This window comes from Rhagoletis zephyria, unplaced genomic scaffold (genome assembly GCF_001687245.7).
Source record: "Rhagoletis zephyria isolate East Lansing unplaced genomic scaffold, Rhagoletis_zephyria_1.1 Rzeph_scaffold_02386, whole genome shotgun sequence".
Classification (NCBI taxonomy): domain Eukaryota; kingdom Metazoa; phylum Arthropoda; class Insecta; order Diptera; family Tephritidae; genus Rhagoletis; species Rhagoletis zephyria.
This window is the reverse complement of record NW_016159470.1, coordinates 34,078-46,646: the sequence shown is the minus strand read 5'-3', so window position 1 is coordinate 46,646 and position 12,569 is coordinate 34,078. Positions and strand designations below refer to the sequence as shown.

Here is a 12,569-nt window from a genome sequence, read left to right as displayed (position 1 = left end):
GCGATATCAAACTCGTGCTTGGCGACTCTAATGCCAGGGTGGGCAAGGAAGGGATCTTTGGAACCACCGTCGGAAAATCCAGCGTCCACGACGAAATGTCCGACAACGGACTGATACTGATCGAGTTCGGCGGGACCCGAAACATGGTAGTATGCAGTACTAGGTTCAAGCATAAACAGATTCATCAAGCTACGTGTCTGGCTCCGGATCGAAGAACGAGAAACCAAATCGATCATGTTGTGAGAGACAGAAGGCATGCTTCCAGTGTTTTAGATGTACGTGCAATCCGAGGCCCAAACTACCTTGTTGCAGCCAAGATATGCACCCACTTCCGTGCAGCAAAAATGTGCACCCAAATATGCAAAGAAAGCTTAACGTAAAAGCTGCAATCAAAACAGACAGCAAATCCATTCGCTACTCGACCCCCACCCCTGCTCTCAGAGAGCACTCTTCAACAAACCGACATATGCGAGCAGTGGAACCACATTTCCCGCTCATTAAGTACCGCCGCCGAAGAAGTAGTCGGATTTCAGCGAGCCCGAAAGAACAACTGGTACGATGAGGAGTGTCAGGAAGNTATGCTATGATCAGCAGAGAGAGGCCGAAATACGTGAGTGCAAAGAGCTTGAAATGCTGGCCGACAGGAAGAGTGCCCGAAAATTTTACCAGAGAGTTAGGCGACTTACGGAAGGTTTCAAGACCAGGGCGTACTCCTGTAAGAACAACAATGGCGACATACTTACCGATGTTCAGAACGTACTTAAATTCTGGAGGAACACTTTTCCAACCTACTGAATGGTAGCAGCACGGAAAGTTGTGGAGAAGAAGAACCCAGTCGATTATGACGGAGTCGATGTCCCCACCGCCTGAATATGACGAGGTACGAATAGCAATAATGAGTCCTCACTCGACATATGAAAACCACACTCTATAAGTCACTCATCATGCCCGTGCTGGTATATGGCGCAGAAGCATGAGGCGGCTCTTGGAGTATTCGAGAGAAAGATTTTGCGGAAGTTTTACGGGCCTTTACGCGTTGGCAATGGCGAGTACCGCAGACGATAGAACGATGAGCTGTATGAGCTTTACAATGACATGGACATAGTGGGAATGAAGGCATACCTGTAATACAGCCCTAGTTGATACAGTTTCCGGCAAAGTCAAGTTACGGAATCGCTGAAAGGAGAATGCTGCCAGTCATACTATCACGGGCTCAACAGTACATAAGATGCAAGGTAGTACTATGGACTACGCTGTTGTATACCAAGGAGCAACGGTATTCGTAAATTGTCAAGACTTTCTCGCTCTTAGTAGAGTTAGATCACTAGAACGACTTGGGATAGGGGAATTGGACAGCTAGATACTGACTGGAAAAATCCAATGCCATAACGATGCATTGAAAGTATTAGGCGGAATAAGAAATATATAGACACAATGGCTGCATTTCTTTATTCATTCTGAACGTTTGGAATAAACTTTTTTGTTTACTTATTCTTTAGAACGCTCCTGGTGATATATTAACGTATATTTCAAACGCATTCTGTTTATTCCGGCTGTGAAATGGGATTATCCGGAATGTAAAAAGAAACGCAGTCAATACTTTTGATTGGAGGTTTTCAAAAGACTAAAAAGTATTTTAACTATAATTTTATTATTTGATATCATGATACGAATATTCAAAGGTAATACCATGTTCGCACCGAAAACGAAAACACTTTGAAAACGAGTTTTGGGATTGTGGGCTCAAAACTGTTCGCACCGGCTGTTGGTGTTTTCGTTGACATTTCTTTCATCCTTTGTTTACAGTTTTGCTACGAAAAAAAAAATCAAAATCTTTGTCTTTCATTTTCTTATCATTAGCAACCTGTTTTCTTTTGTTCATATTTTAATTTTGCCAGCCAATTAACAATAAAACCGAATTATCATTTTAAAGATGAGAAAATATGACTTCCACTTCGATAAATAATCGGAGAAAACTAGAGCAGACACCGATTGGAATGAGTGGAACGTGAGTTTTCAAGTAGTTTTCAGAGAAAACTGGTTTTCGTTTGACAGATTTTACATGGACGAAAACACAGTTATAGCAACGAAAACATGTTTTCGATGTCGGTCCGAACATGGTATAAAACCATGATTCAATTATTAAAGGTCTTGCAAGTTGCTTTTTTTCTAAAATTTGAGACTCCCACCCACAGGAATAGTTTTTGGAAGCAGGAGAAAAAGGGGAAGAGTTCGATCACACTTGTTAAAATGGTAGCTAGATTCCACAAAAAGGTGTGCATAATAGTGAAATGGTGGTATTTTAAAACAAAAATTATCTAATTTAAACAAGCTTATTTACATCGAATATAACGCCTGATTGTTATTAAAAATAAATATTTCTATGTATATCTATACCAAATTTTCGTACGTCAGAAGGCGCTTAACTCGAGAATGAATGGTCCACGTTGAGCTTTTTCAGTTGTATTTGTTTTGTTTGTGGTTGATGGATATGAAGAAGCTAATTGTTTGTGGAAAACTTATGGAATATTTATAAAAAAAAGTCGACAAATAAAAACATTTGGAGGCTACGTTTCTTTCGCGGTTATGGCTCGATTGCTTCGAATATGGTAATTCGTGTTCTTTGATGTTGCACTTTTTGTGTGCTGGGGAGATTATGCAACCGCCAGAATATTAAACATTGGCGATTCGTGCCGGTCGAACCCGGCAAGAATAAAAAGAACACACAGCTATTGAACGACTGAGGCAGGGAACGTGGTCTACATCGTCAAATGGGAAGTGCCGTCTCCACGAATATCGACAAATATATTTCGGCCTTTAAGGGAATTTCGTCTCTTTCTGAAGTCTAACGATCAGAAAGAAATATCACTGTTTTTCTTTTTAGGAGTAAAGTGGGAGTGTCATTGATAGAATTATAGCGAGAGAAACTTTTTCTTACAAAACCTTTCATTACAGAGTCAAGGTATAAAACCATGGTACGATAATTAAAGGCATGGTAAAATAATTACAGTTTTTCTCTTCCCAGAGAGTTTTGCTTCACATCGAAATTCGTGCTCTCTTATTTTCATTTTGACGCAATTAAATGTTGATTCTTTTACTTTTATTTCGCTTTGCTTTTTGTTTTCGCTCAATTTAATTTTTATAGATTTCCAAATTTGAAATGAAGTCAGCCACACAAATTTCAAATTTATTTACTAAGCAAAGGTTTTTTCGGCTTTTGCAAATTAAATAAGTCCTCGGCAAGAAGATTTGTTAAAAAAGTACGTGTACATTTATGGTATATGGGGTAAGGAAATATCCCTTTTCCCTAGCACTAACCTTTTAGTGTGGACAACAATAATATTTTTCAAATAAGGCAGATCGGAATATGCACTCTCTGGGAAGACAATACCTATAATTGTTGTACCATGGACTGAAAGTGAAAATGTATTTGTGAGATTGAAAATTTGAAAACATTTTTGTTATGATAGTCTGTGTTTATACACGGAAACTTTTGTCGACGCGATTTTTCATATTCCCTTTTGGTGTTGCTCGCTTTATTTTATTATTATGGGCCATATGCACCGCGACCTCTGAAGTGATCTATTGTGCGAGCGTTTCATTTACACCCGGCGACTTTCTTGCAGTCAATGTTTGTTGTCAGCTGTGAACCGCTAACTCAATTTACACCGACGAACGAGAGCACAAAGTGTGTTGCCCGAGCACGAGCAACTCGGTGCCCCTCTCGTTTCCTCGTCACGCCCTCTCCTACAAACATCCGAGTTGCCGCAACAAAAGTCGCCGTGTGTAAATCAGCGGTTTTACCTTTAAATTTTTGCATCATGATTTGATATTTAAATGCTTGACAACTGAAAAAATTTATTTAATAAAACGTAAACATCAACAGCTGTTTAAGCATGAACAGTTTTGCCGACTGTAAAAAGGTCAATAACTGACTTCTTGCCGCTAAAAATGAAAATGGTCCCATACTGCCATAGTACAGTATTGTAAAAAGCTATTCTTTAAACAATGCCGATATACTTACAATCCAGTAAAGAAATCAGTAATTGGGTCACAACTGTTGTTAAATGCCTACACTGGCTTAAACACGAAATGTTCTCGACTGTGTAAATATTTTAAACAAAACCGTCATGACGAACACTTCGATACNCCTCTCCTACAAACATCCGAGTTGCCGCAACAAAAGTCGCCGTGTGTAAATCAGCGGTTTTACCTTTAAATTTTTGCATCATGATTTGATATTTAAATGCTGCACAGCTGAAAAAATTTATTTAATAAAACGTAAACATCAACAGCTGTTTAAGCATGAACAGTTTTGCCGACTGTCAAAAAGTTCAATAACTGACTTCTTGCCGTTAAAAATGAAAATGGTCCCATACTGCCATAGTACAGTATTGTAAAAAGCTATTCTTTAAACAATGCCGATATACTTACAATTCAGTAAAGAAATCAGTAATTGGGTCACAACTGTTGTTTAAATGCCTACACTGGCTTAAACACGAAACGATCCCGACTGTGTAAATATTTTAAACAAAACCGTCATGACGAACACTTCGATACAGCTGCCATGCGCGGCACAGAGTGTCGGCGCAGTCAATAGTCTAGTTACCACACTGTTTCAAACGATATTAACAGCACAATGCGCTATTTCTGCAAAGTCCGACTGGCCTCCGGACTACGGCGATGGGGCACTGAAGGATGGTATCGGGAAATACGATTTCATAGTTATAGGTGCTGGCTCGGCAGGATCGGTGGTAGCCAGTCGTTTGAGCGAGAATGTCAAGTGGAAAGTGCTGGTGTTGGAGGCGGGCGATGACCCACCACAGGAGTCAGAGGTGCTGCATGTTTCATATTTCACTTATTTTAACTACAGCTAAACTTTTTTCAGATTCCCGGCTTGCACACATTTTTGCAGCGCACTCGCTACTCTTGGGATTACTACTCGGACCCACAACCACACATTTGTCAAGCGCTAGGGCGGCGATTGTGCTACAACCCGCGCGGTAAGCTCATAGGCGGCACAGGCGCAATAAATGGCATGGTATACGTGAAGGGGCATCGCCAGGATTTCGACGACTGGCTGGCAGCGGGCAATACACAGTGGGGCTGGGCTGATGTGAAGCGATTCTATGAGCGCGCTGAGCGCCCTGTGGGCAATACCACGCATCCCATGGGCTATGTGGTACTCGACGCATATAAAGATGAAGGGAGTGTGCTGCTGAACAGCGCCATTTTTAATGCTACCGCAGAATTGGGCGTGCCCTCCAAGTCGGCGTTCGAGGATGGCGTAGAAGTAGGCACTGCATTCTTGCCGGTAACTAACAGCCATGGTAGACGCACGGCTACTGGGAAGACATATTTGGCCAAGGTTTCGAGGCGACCGAATCTGCATGTGATCAAAAATGCGCACGTGCACAAAATCCACTTCGATAGTAGCGGCAAGCGGGCCACCAGGGTAACATTTTCGTTGCGCGAAAGCTATGAGTTGAGTGCTGAGGTGCGCAAGGAGGTGGTGCTCTCGGCAGGCACCATAGATTCGCCCAAGTTGCTGATGTTATCGGGCGTGGGACCGCGCAAGCATCTTGAAAAGCTGGACATACCGGTGGTACACGACATGCCAGTTGGTTCAAATCTGCGCGATCACGTAGCCCTAAGGGTTCATTTTAAATTGGAACACACATCTTTAAACGCGTTTGAGCAGACGACGTACATCGATTTCTTATACCAATTCCTGACTCGCAACAACAGTCGGTTGGTTAACGGACCCAGTAGTATCACCTCCTTCATAAACACCAAAGGTGATAGCGATTTACCAGATATACAATATCACTACGCACTACACCAACAAGGCGATGTTGAGTTCTTCGGAGTCCATTTTGCACGACGTGACCAAAAGTACACAGCGCGCTTAAGTGGGATATTGAGGAAGTCACATTTTAAAACAAAAATTATCTAATTTAAACAAGCTTATTTACATCGAATATAACGCCTGATTGTTATTAAAAATAAATATTTCTATGTATATCTATACCAAATTTTCGTACGTCAGAAGGCGCTTAACTCGAGAATGAATGGTCCACGTTGAGCTTTTTCAGTTGTATTTGTTTTGTTTGTGGTTGATGGATATGAAGAAGCTAATTGTTTGTGGAAAACTTATGGAATATTTATAAAAAAAAGTCGACAAATAAAAACATTTGGAGGCTACGTTTCTTTCGCGGTTATGGCTCGATTGCTTCGAATATGGTAATTCGTGTTCTTTGATGTTGCACTTTTTGTGTGCTGGGGAGATTATGCAACCGCCAGAATATTAAACATTGGCGATTCGTGCCGGTCGAACCCGGCAAGAATAAAAAGAACACACAGCTATTGAACGACTGAGGCAGGGAACGTGGTCTACATCGTCAAATGGGAAGTGCCGTCTCCACGAATATCGACAAATATATTTCGGCCTTTAAGGGAATTTCGTCTCTTTCTGAAGTCTAACGATCAGAAAGAAATATCACTGTTTTTCTTTTTAGGAGTAAAGTGGGAGTGTCATTGATAGAATTATAGCGAGAGAAACTTTTTCTTACAAAACCTTTCATTACAGAATCAAGGTATAAAACCATGGTACGATAATTAAAGGCATGGTAAAATAATTACAGTTTTTCTCTTCCCAGAGAGTTTTGCTTCACATCGAAATTCGTGCTCTCTTATTTTCATTTTGACGCAATTAAATGTTGATTCTTTTACTTTTATTTCGCTTTGCTTTTTGTTTTCGCTCAATTTAATTTTTATAGATTTCCAAATTTGAAATGAAGTCAGCCACACAAATTTCAAATTTATTTACTAAGCAAAGGTTTTTTCGGCTTTTGCAAATTAAATAAGTCCTCGGCAAGAAGATTTGTTAAAAAAGTACGTGTACATTTATGGTATATGGGGTAAGGAAATATCCCTTTTCCCTAGCACTAACCTTTTAGTGTGGACAACAATAATATTTTTCAAATAAGGCAGATCGGAATATGCACTCTCTGGGAAGACAATACCTATAATTGTTGTACCATGGACTGAAAGTGAAAATGTATTTGTGAGATTGAAAATTTAAAAACAATTCTGTTATGATAGGCTGTATTTATACACGGAAACTTTTGTCGACGCGATTTTTCATATTCCCTTTTGGTGTTGCTCGCTTTATTTTGTGTGTAAATCAGCGGTTTTACCTTTAAATTTTTGCATCATGATTTGATATTTAAATGCTTGACAACTGAAAAAATTTATTTAATAAAACGTAAACATCAACAGCTGTTTAAGCATGAACAGTTTTGCCGACTGTAAAAAGGTCAATAACTGACTTCTTGCCGCTAAAAATGAAAATGGTCCCATACTGCCATAGTACAGTATTGTAAAAAGCTATTCTTTAAACAATGCCGATATACTTACAATTCAGTAAAGAAATCAGTAATTGGGTCACAACTGTTGTTAAATGCCTACACTGGCTTAAACACGAAATGTTCTCGACTGTGTAAATATTTTAAACAAAACCGTCATGACGAACACTTCGATACAGCTGCCATGCGCGGCACAGAGTGTCGGCGCAGTCAATAGTCTAGTTACCACACTGTTTCAAACGATATTAACAGCACAATGCGCTATTTCTGCAAAGTCCGACTGGCCTCCGGACTACGGCGATTGAGGCACTGAAGGATGGTATCGGAAAATACGATTTCATAGTTATAGGTGCTGGCTCGGCAGGCTCGGTGGTAGCCAGTCGTTTGAGCGAGAATGTCAAGTGGAAAGTGCTGGTGTTGGAGGCGGGCGATGACCCACCGCAGGAGTCAGAGGTGCTGCATGTTTCATATTTCACTTATTTTAACTACAGCTAAACTTTTTTCAGATTCCCGGCTTGCACACATTTTTGCAGCGCACTCGTTACTCTTGGGATTACTACTCGGACCCACAACCACACATTTGTCAAGCGCTAGGGCGGCGATTGTGCTACAACCCGCGCGGTAAGCTCATAGGCGGCACAGGCGCAATAAATGGCATGGTATACGTGAAGGGGCATCGCCAGGATTTCGACGACTGGCTGGCAGCGGGCAATACACAGTGGGGCTGGGCTGATGTGAAGCGATTCTATGAGCGCGCTGAGCGCCCTGTGGGCAATACCACGCATCCCATGGGCTATGTGGTACTCGACGCATATAAAGATGAAGGGAGTGTGCTGCTGAACAGCGCCATTTTTAATGCTACCGCAGAATTGGGCGTGCCCTCCAAGTCAGCGTTCGAGGATGGCGTAGAAGTAGGCACTGCATTCTTGCCGGTAACTAACAGCAAGGTAGACGCACGGCTACTGGGAAGACATATTTGGCCAAGGTTTCGAGGCGACCGAATCTGCATGTGATCAAAAATGCGCACGTGCACAAAATCCATTTCGATAGTAGCGGCAAGCGGGCCACCAGGGTAACATTTTCGTTGCGCGAAAGCTATGAGTTGAGTGCTGAGGTGCGCAAGGAGGTGGTGCTCTCGGCAGGCGCCATAGATTCGCCCAAGTTGCTGATGTTATCGGGCGTGGGACCGCGCAAGCATCTTGAAAAGCTCGACATATCGGTGGTGCGCAACATGCCAGTTGGTTCAAATCTGCGCGATCACGTAGCCCTAAGGGTTCATTTTAAATTGGAACACACATCTTTAAACGCGTTTGAGCAGACGACGTACATCGATTTCTTATACCAATTCCTGACTCGCAACAACAGTCGGTTGGTTAACGGACCCAGTAGTATCACCTCCTTCATAAACACCAAAGGTGATAGCGATTTACCAGATATACAATATCACTACGCACTACACCAACAAGGCGATGTTGAGTTCTTCGGAGTCCATTTTGCACGACGTGACCAAAAGTACACAGCGCGCTTAAGTGGGCTATTGAGGAAGTCACATTTAATTACCTTTTTACTGATGTCGACAAAGCCTCGCTCCGTAGGCAAAATACGTCTGCGCAGTTCCGATTACCTTGATCATCCACGCATCTTTTCGAATTATCTTAGCGATCCCGAAGACATGGCGACTATATTGCGCGGTATACGCTTTATCGAACGCTTAGAGGGCACAAAGGCCATGCGGGAACTAAATGCAACCCTTTTGCGTATTACCACTCGAGGAGTGTGATGAGTACGAGTACCGCTCGGAAGCCTACTGGCGGTGCTACGTTAAATACTTCGGGAGAGGCGGGTTATCACCCGACCGGCACGGTGAAAATGGGCCCCAGTAGCGATCGGGGAGCATGCGTGGATCCACGCTTACGACTTTATGGTGTGCAGAACTTGCGAGTTGCCGATGCCAGCATAATGCCCGATGTGCCACGAGGAAATACGAATGCACCGACGATTATGATTGGCGAAAGAGGGGCGGACTTTATAAAACAGGATTGGAAAGAGGATGACCAAGGGGCGAATGAGTCAAAGTGACGTAGTTTAAATGCATTATAAGTCGAAACTTTCTTTCTACAATCACGTTGTTTTTAACTAATCCTCCTCCGAAAATAAATGCATAAATTTCTTTTCATTGGAGTCTTTTTCTGCAATGCTGCGTCAATCTGGTCAACTGGAACGCAGTCGAGGCCGCTCGAAGAAGTTAAACTCCGTTCTGCGGTAGGCCATGGGTATGCCTTATGAGCAGGCGAAAATTTTAAGCTTTTATGCTGTTATCAAGCAACGTAAAAGATAATAGTTGAGCAATACGTAAAAAATAAACCTTGGGTTATAACTTTTATTGGCGAAATAAAAATATGTTTCATCTAATAACTCTTATGAAACAACGTTTTCGTTAATTTACAGAATTCGCGCAACGTTTTCAATTTGTAAATTCGAGATAACAGTTATTTTTAGTCCCTGCTTCTAACAGCTTGACGAGAAGTAGAAGGCAATAAAAGTTCTGCGCCGTTTCGGGTATTTTGAAACTAGAAGTCCGACCGATTAATCGGCATGCGATGGCCAAAAGATCGGCATCGGCATCGGCTGCTTTTGGCCGATTTTTGACCGATTATTTTTACTTTTTCCGCAATTTTGACAAATGTACATCAAAATTTGAAACTGTTTGATCAGATTTTTATAATTTTTTTGAGTACGCAGCTTTTTAAATTTTAGTATAATAAGAGTCAAGTTTGAAATAGCTAGGTAAGTGTTGATTTTTGACAATTGTTTGTTTCACGCCTTTTCTTCCAAACAAAGCATGTTCGAAATTTTTTTTGTTGGAGAAAATCCGCAACACCTTCCACAAAAAAATCTCCAAAATCAACAGAAAGTCCTAGTTACTTAGAAATTTGACTTCATTAAAATAAAATTGAATCGGTAACCAAACTGCATACTCAGAATGTTTAAAGAGAAAGTTTGAAATTTTTACCAATATGGTTTTTGTTAAATATCGAGCTACACTTTCATAAACAAATAAGAAACATTAAATAAACGAAACGAGAAATACCACAGAATGCTAAAATATCAGTTACTGTAAGTAATGTTACGATTATCCTTGAATTAATCGCTGAATTCCTAAATCCTTCGGATTCTTTTCACTAAATTGCTAAATTGTTTACGGTACAAAAATACTTTTGTCATTAAAAATCTACACTCAAAAAGTGTATGTAAAACTACTACTGAAAAGTATTTATTTTTCAACCAGAATTTATGTAAGTATACGGACAAAATGTTTAAGATTTGATTTGCATGTGTAAATACAACATGAAATGTTTAGAATTGCAAAAATTTTTAATGTAAAAAAATATTTTTTGCCAGTAATAATCATTAAGTGCTCAATTAACTCAATTTTAAACACTTTGTGTGTAATTTTTTTCTACATGACAAATTTAGTATGTAAAAGTAAACAGACAACGTTTAATTTGCACGAATTAGGAAAGGAACTGGCTACCTCTTTTTATATGCGTAAATGTAAACAAACATTTTTTAGAGCAAATTTTAAACATTTTATGTTTAAACTGTAAAATTGTGAACAATAAATGTTTAGAACTCAGCAAACTAATTTGAAATTTGTTCTACGCCACACATATGAAGTAAAGTAAACGGACAGTGTTGAATTTAATTAACACGGTATGTAAATTTGCATTCATGAAGAGAGGAAACTGGTTACCTATCTTAATATGCTTGCAAATTTAAGCAAATTTTTTTTAGAGTGTACGGTTACTGTTTATTAACAAATTGTATTCAATACAACACCTTTATAGTCAGCAGAAGCTATATATTTTTACCTACTATGAGTACAACTAAGAAATGTGATTTCGAAGAACTATTTTCTTAACATTGAATAAGAAAAAGACTATGAAACAAAGTATTGCATGATATGTATGCATAGGCGATATACTGCTTTTAATACATATTTATTTATGTACACAAATAAGTGAATAGATTCTTGAAAGATTATTTGTTTTGTAATGTTAATTTTTTATGTTTTTCTTTTGTTATTATAAAAGTTTAGTCAAAAACATTCGTTCTTGAATGAATTCATATTCAGGTAGTTTATTTTAAGGAATCGGCATCGGCCGATTTTAACCCCAAGACCGATTAATCGGCATCGGCATCGACCACGTAAACATCAACAGCTGTCTAAGCAGTTGCCGACTGTCATCATTTTTTTCGAAATGTTCCCCTCATTTTATTACAAACCGAACACCAAAAAATACTTTGTAAAAAGCGAAAGTGAAAATGGTCCCATAGTGCCATGGTAGAGTATTGTAAAAAGCTATTCTTTAAACAATGCCGATATACTTACACCCAAATTCATAAAATAAAAAAAAGCCACTTTTTATAAATCGAAAATTTGTATGAAAATGTCACTTCATAGAGCTCTTTAATACCTTGTTTATACCTAGGAAAAAACACGATTTGATTCAGCACATATTATTTCGATAAAACCGTTTTGAAAAGTAAACAAATTCTGTTAGTTTTATTCGACATTTATTTAATAATAAATTTGCGCCGTGTAACGAAATGGAGGCGAAAGTAATACAAATTTATTATAATAATAATTCCATTTAAAAAGCGCTGTACATAAAGAAAAAAAAGCCAATTTTGATTTCGTGTAAAGATGAACTACTCGTTTATACGAGGTTTTCTAACCCATTGTGAGGAATAAAAAACCGATTTGAAAACCAATTCGAGTCAATACACTTTTGCTATGTTCCAACGTGTATTCGATTTTTTTTATGCATACATATGTTTTGAACCACACCGAACTGAGTCGCAGTGCTTTATGTGTCGGTATAAACAAGGTATAAATCCACTTTATTTTTATGAATAAGCCATTACAATGCAGTAAAGAAATCAGTAATCGGGTCGCAGCTGCTGTTTAAATGCCTTCATGGGCTTAAACATGAAACGTTCCCGACTGTTGTAAGTATTATAAACAAAACCGTCATGACGAACACTTCGGATACAGCTGCCATGCGCGGGCAAAGTGTCGGCGCAGTCAATAGTCTAGTTACACACTGGTCCAAACGATATTAACAGCAAACTGCGCTATTTCTGCAAAGTCCGACTGGCCTCGGACTACGGCGATGGGCACTGAAGGATGGTATCGGG

General features: G+C 39.7%; 1 protein-coding gene and 2 pseudogenes across 1 annotated transcript; all 3 read left to right on the top strand.

Moving 5' to 3' along the window:
• The first annotated feature begins 4,246 nt into the window (after nucleotides 1-4,246).
• LOC108366727 (glucose dehydrogenase [FAD, quinone]-like) lies at nucleotides 4,247-5,956 on the top strand. The gene is made up of 2 exons (XM_017621184.1): nucleotides 4,247-4,835; nucleotides 4,889-5,956. The coding sequence occupies exons 1-2, from the start codon at nucleotides 4,542-4,544 to the stop codon at nucleotides 5,954-5,956; spliced, it is 1,362 nt and encodes a 453-aa protein (XP_017476673.1). The 5' UTR covers nucleotides 4,247-4,541.
• Nucleotides 5,957-7,525: 1,569 nt separating this feature from the next.
• Nucleotides 7,526-9,453, top strand: LOC108366717 (glucose dehydrogenase [FAD, quinone]-like; annotated as a pseudogene).
• A 2,951-nt stretch (nucleotides 9,454-12,404) lies between these two features.
• LOC108366726 (glucose dehydrogenase [FAD, quinone]-like) overlaps nucleotides 12,405-12,569 on the top strand; it is a 1,941-nt pseudogene continuing 1,776 nt past the window's right edge.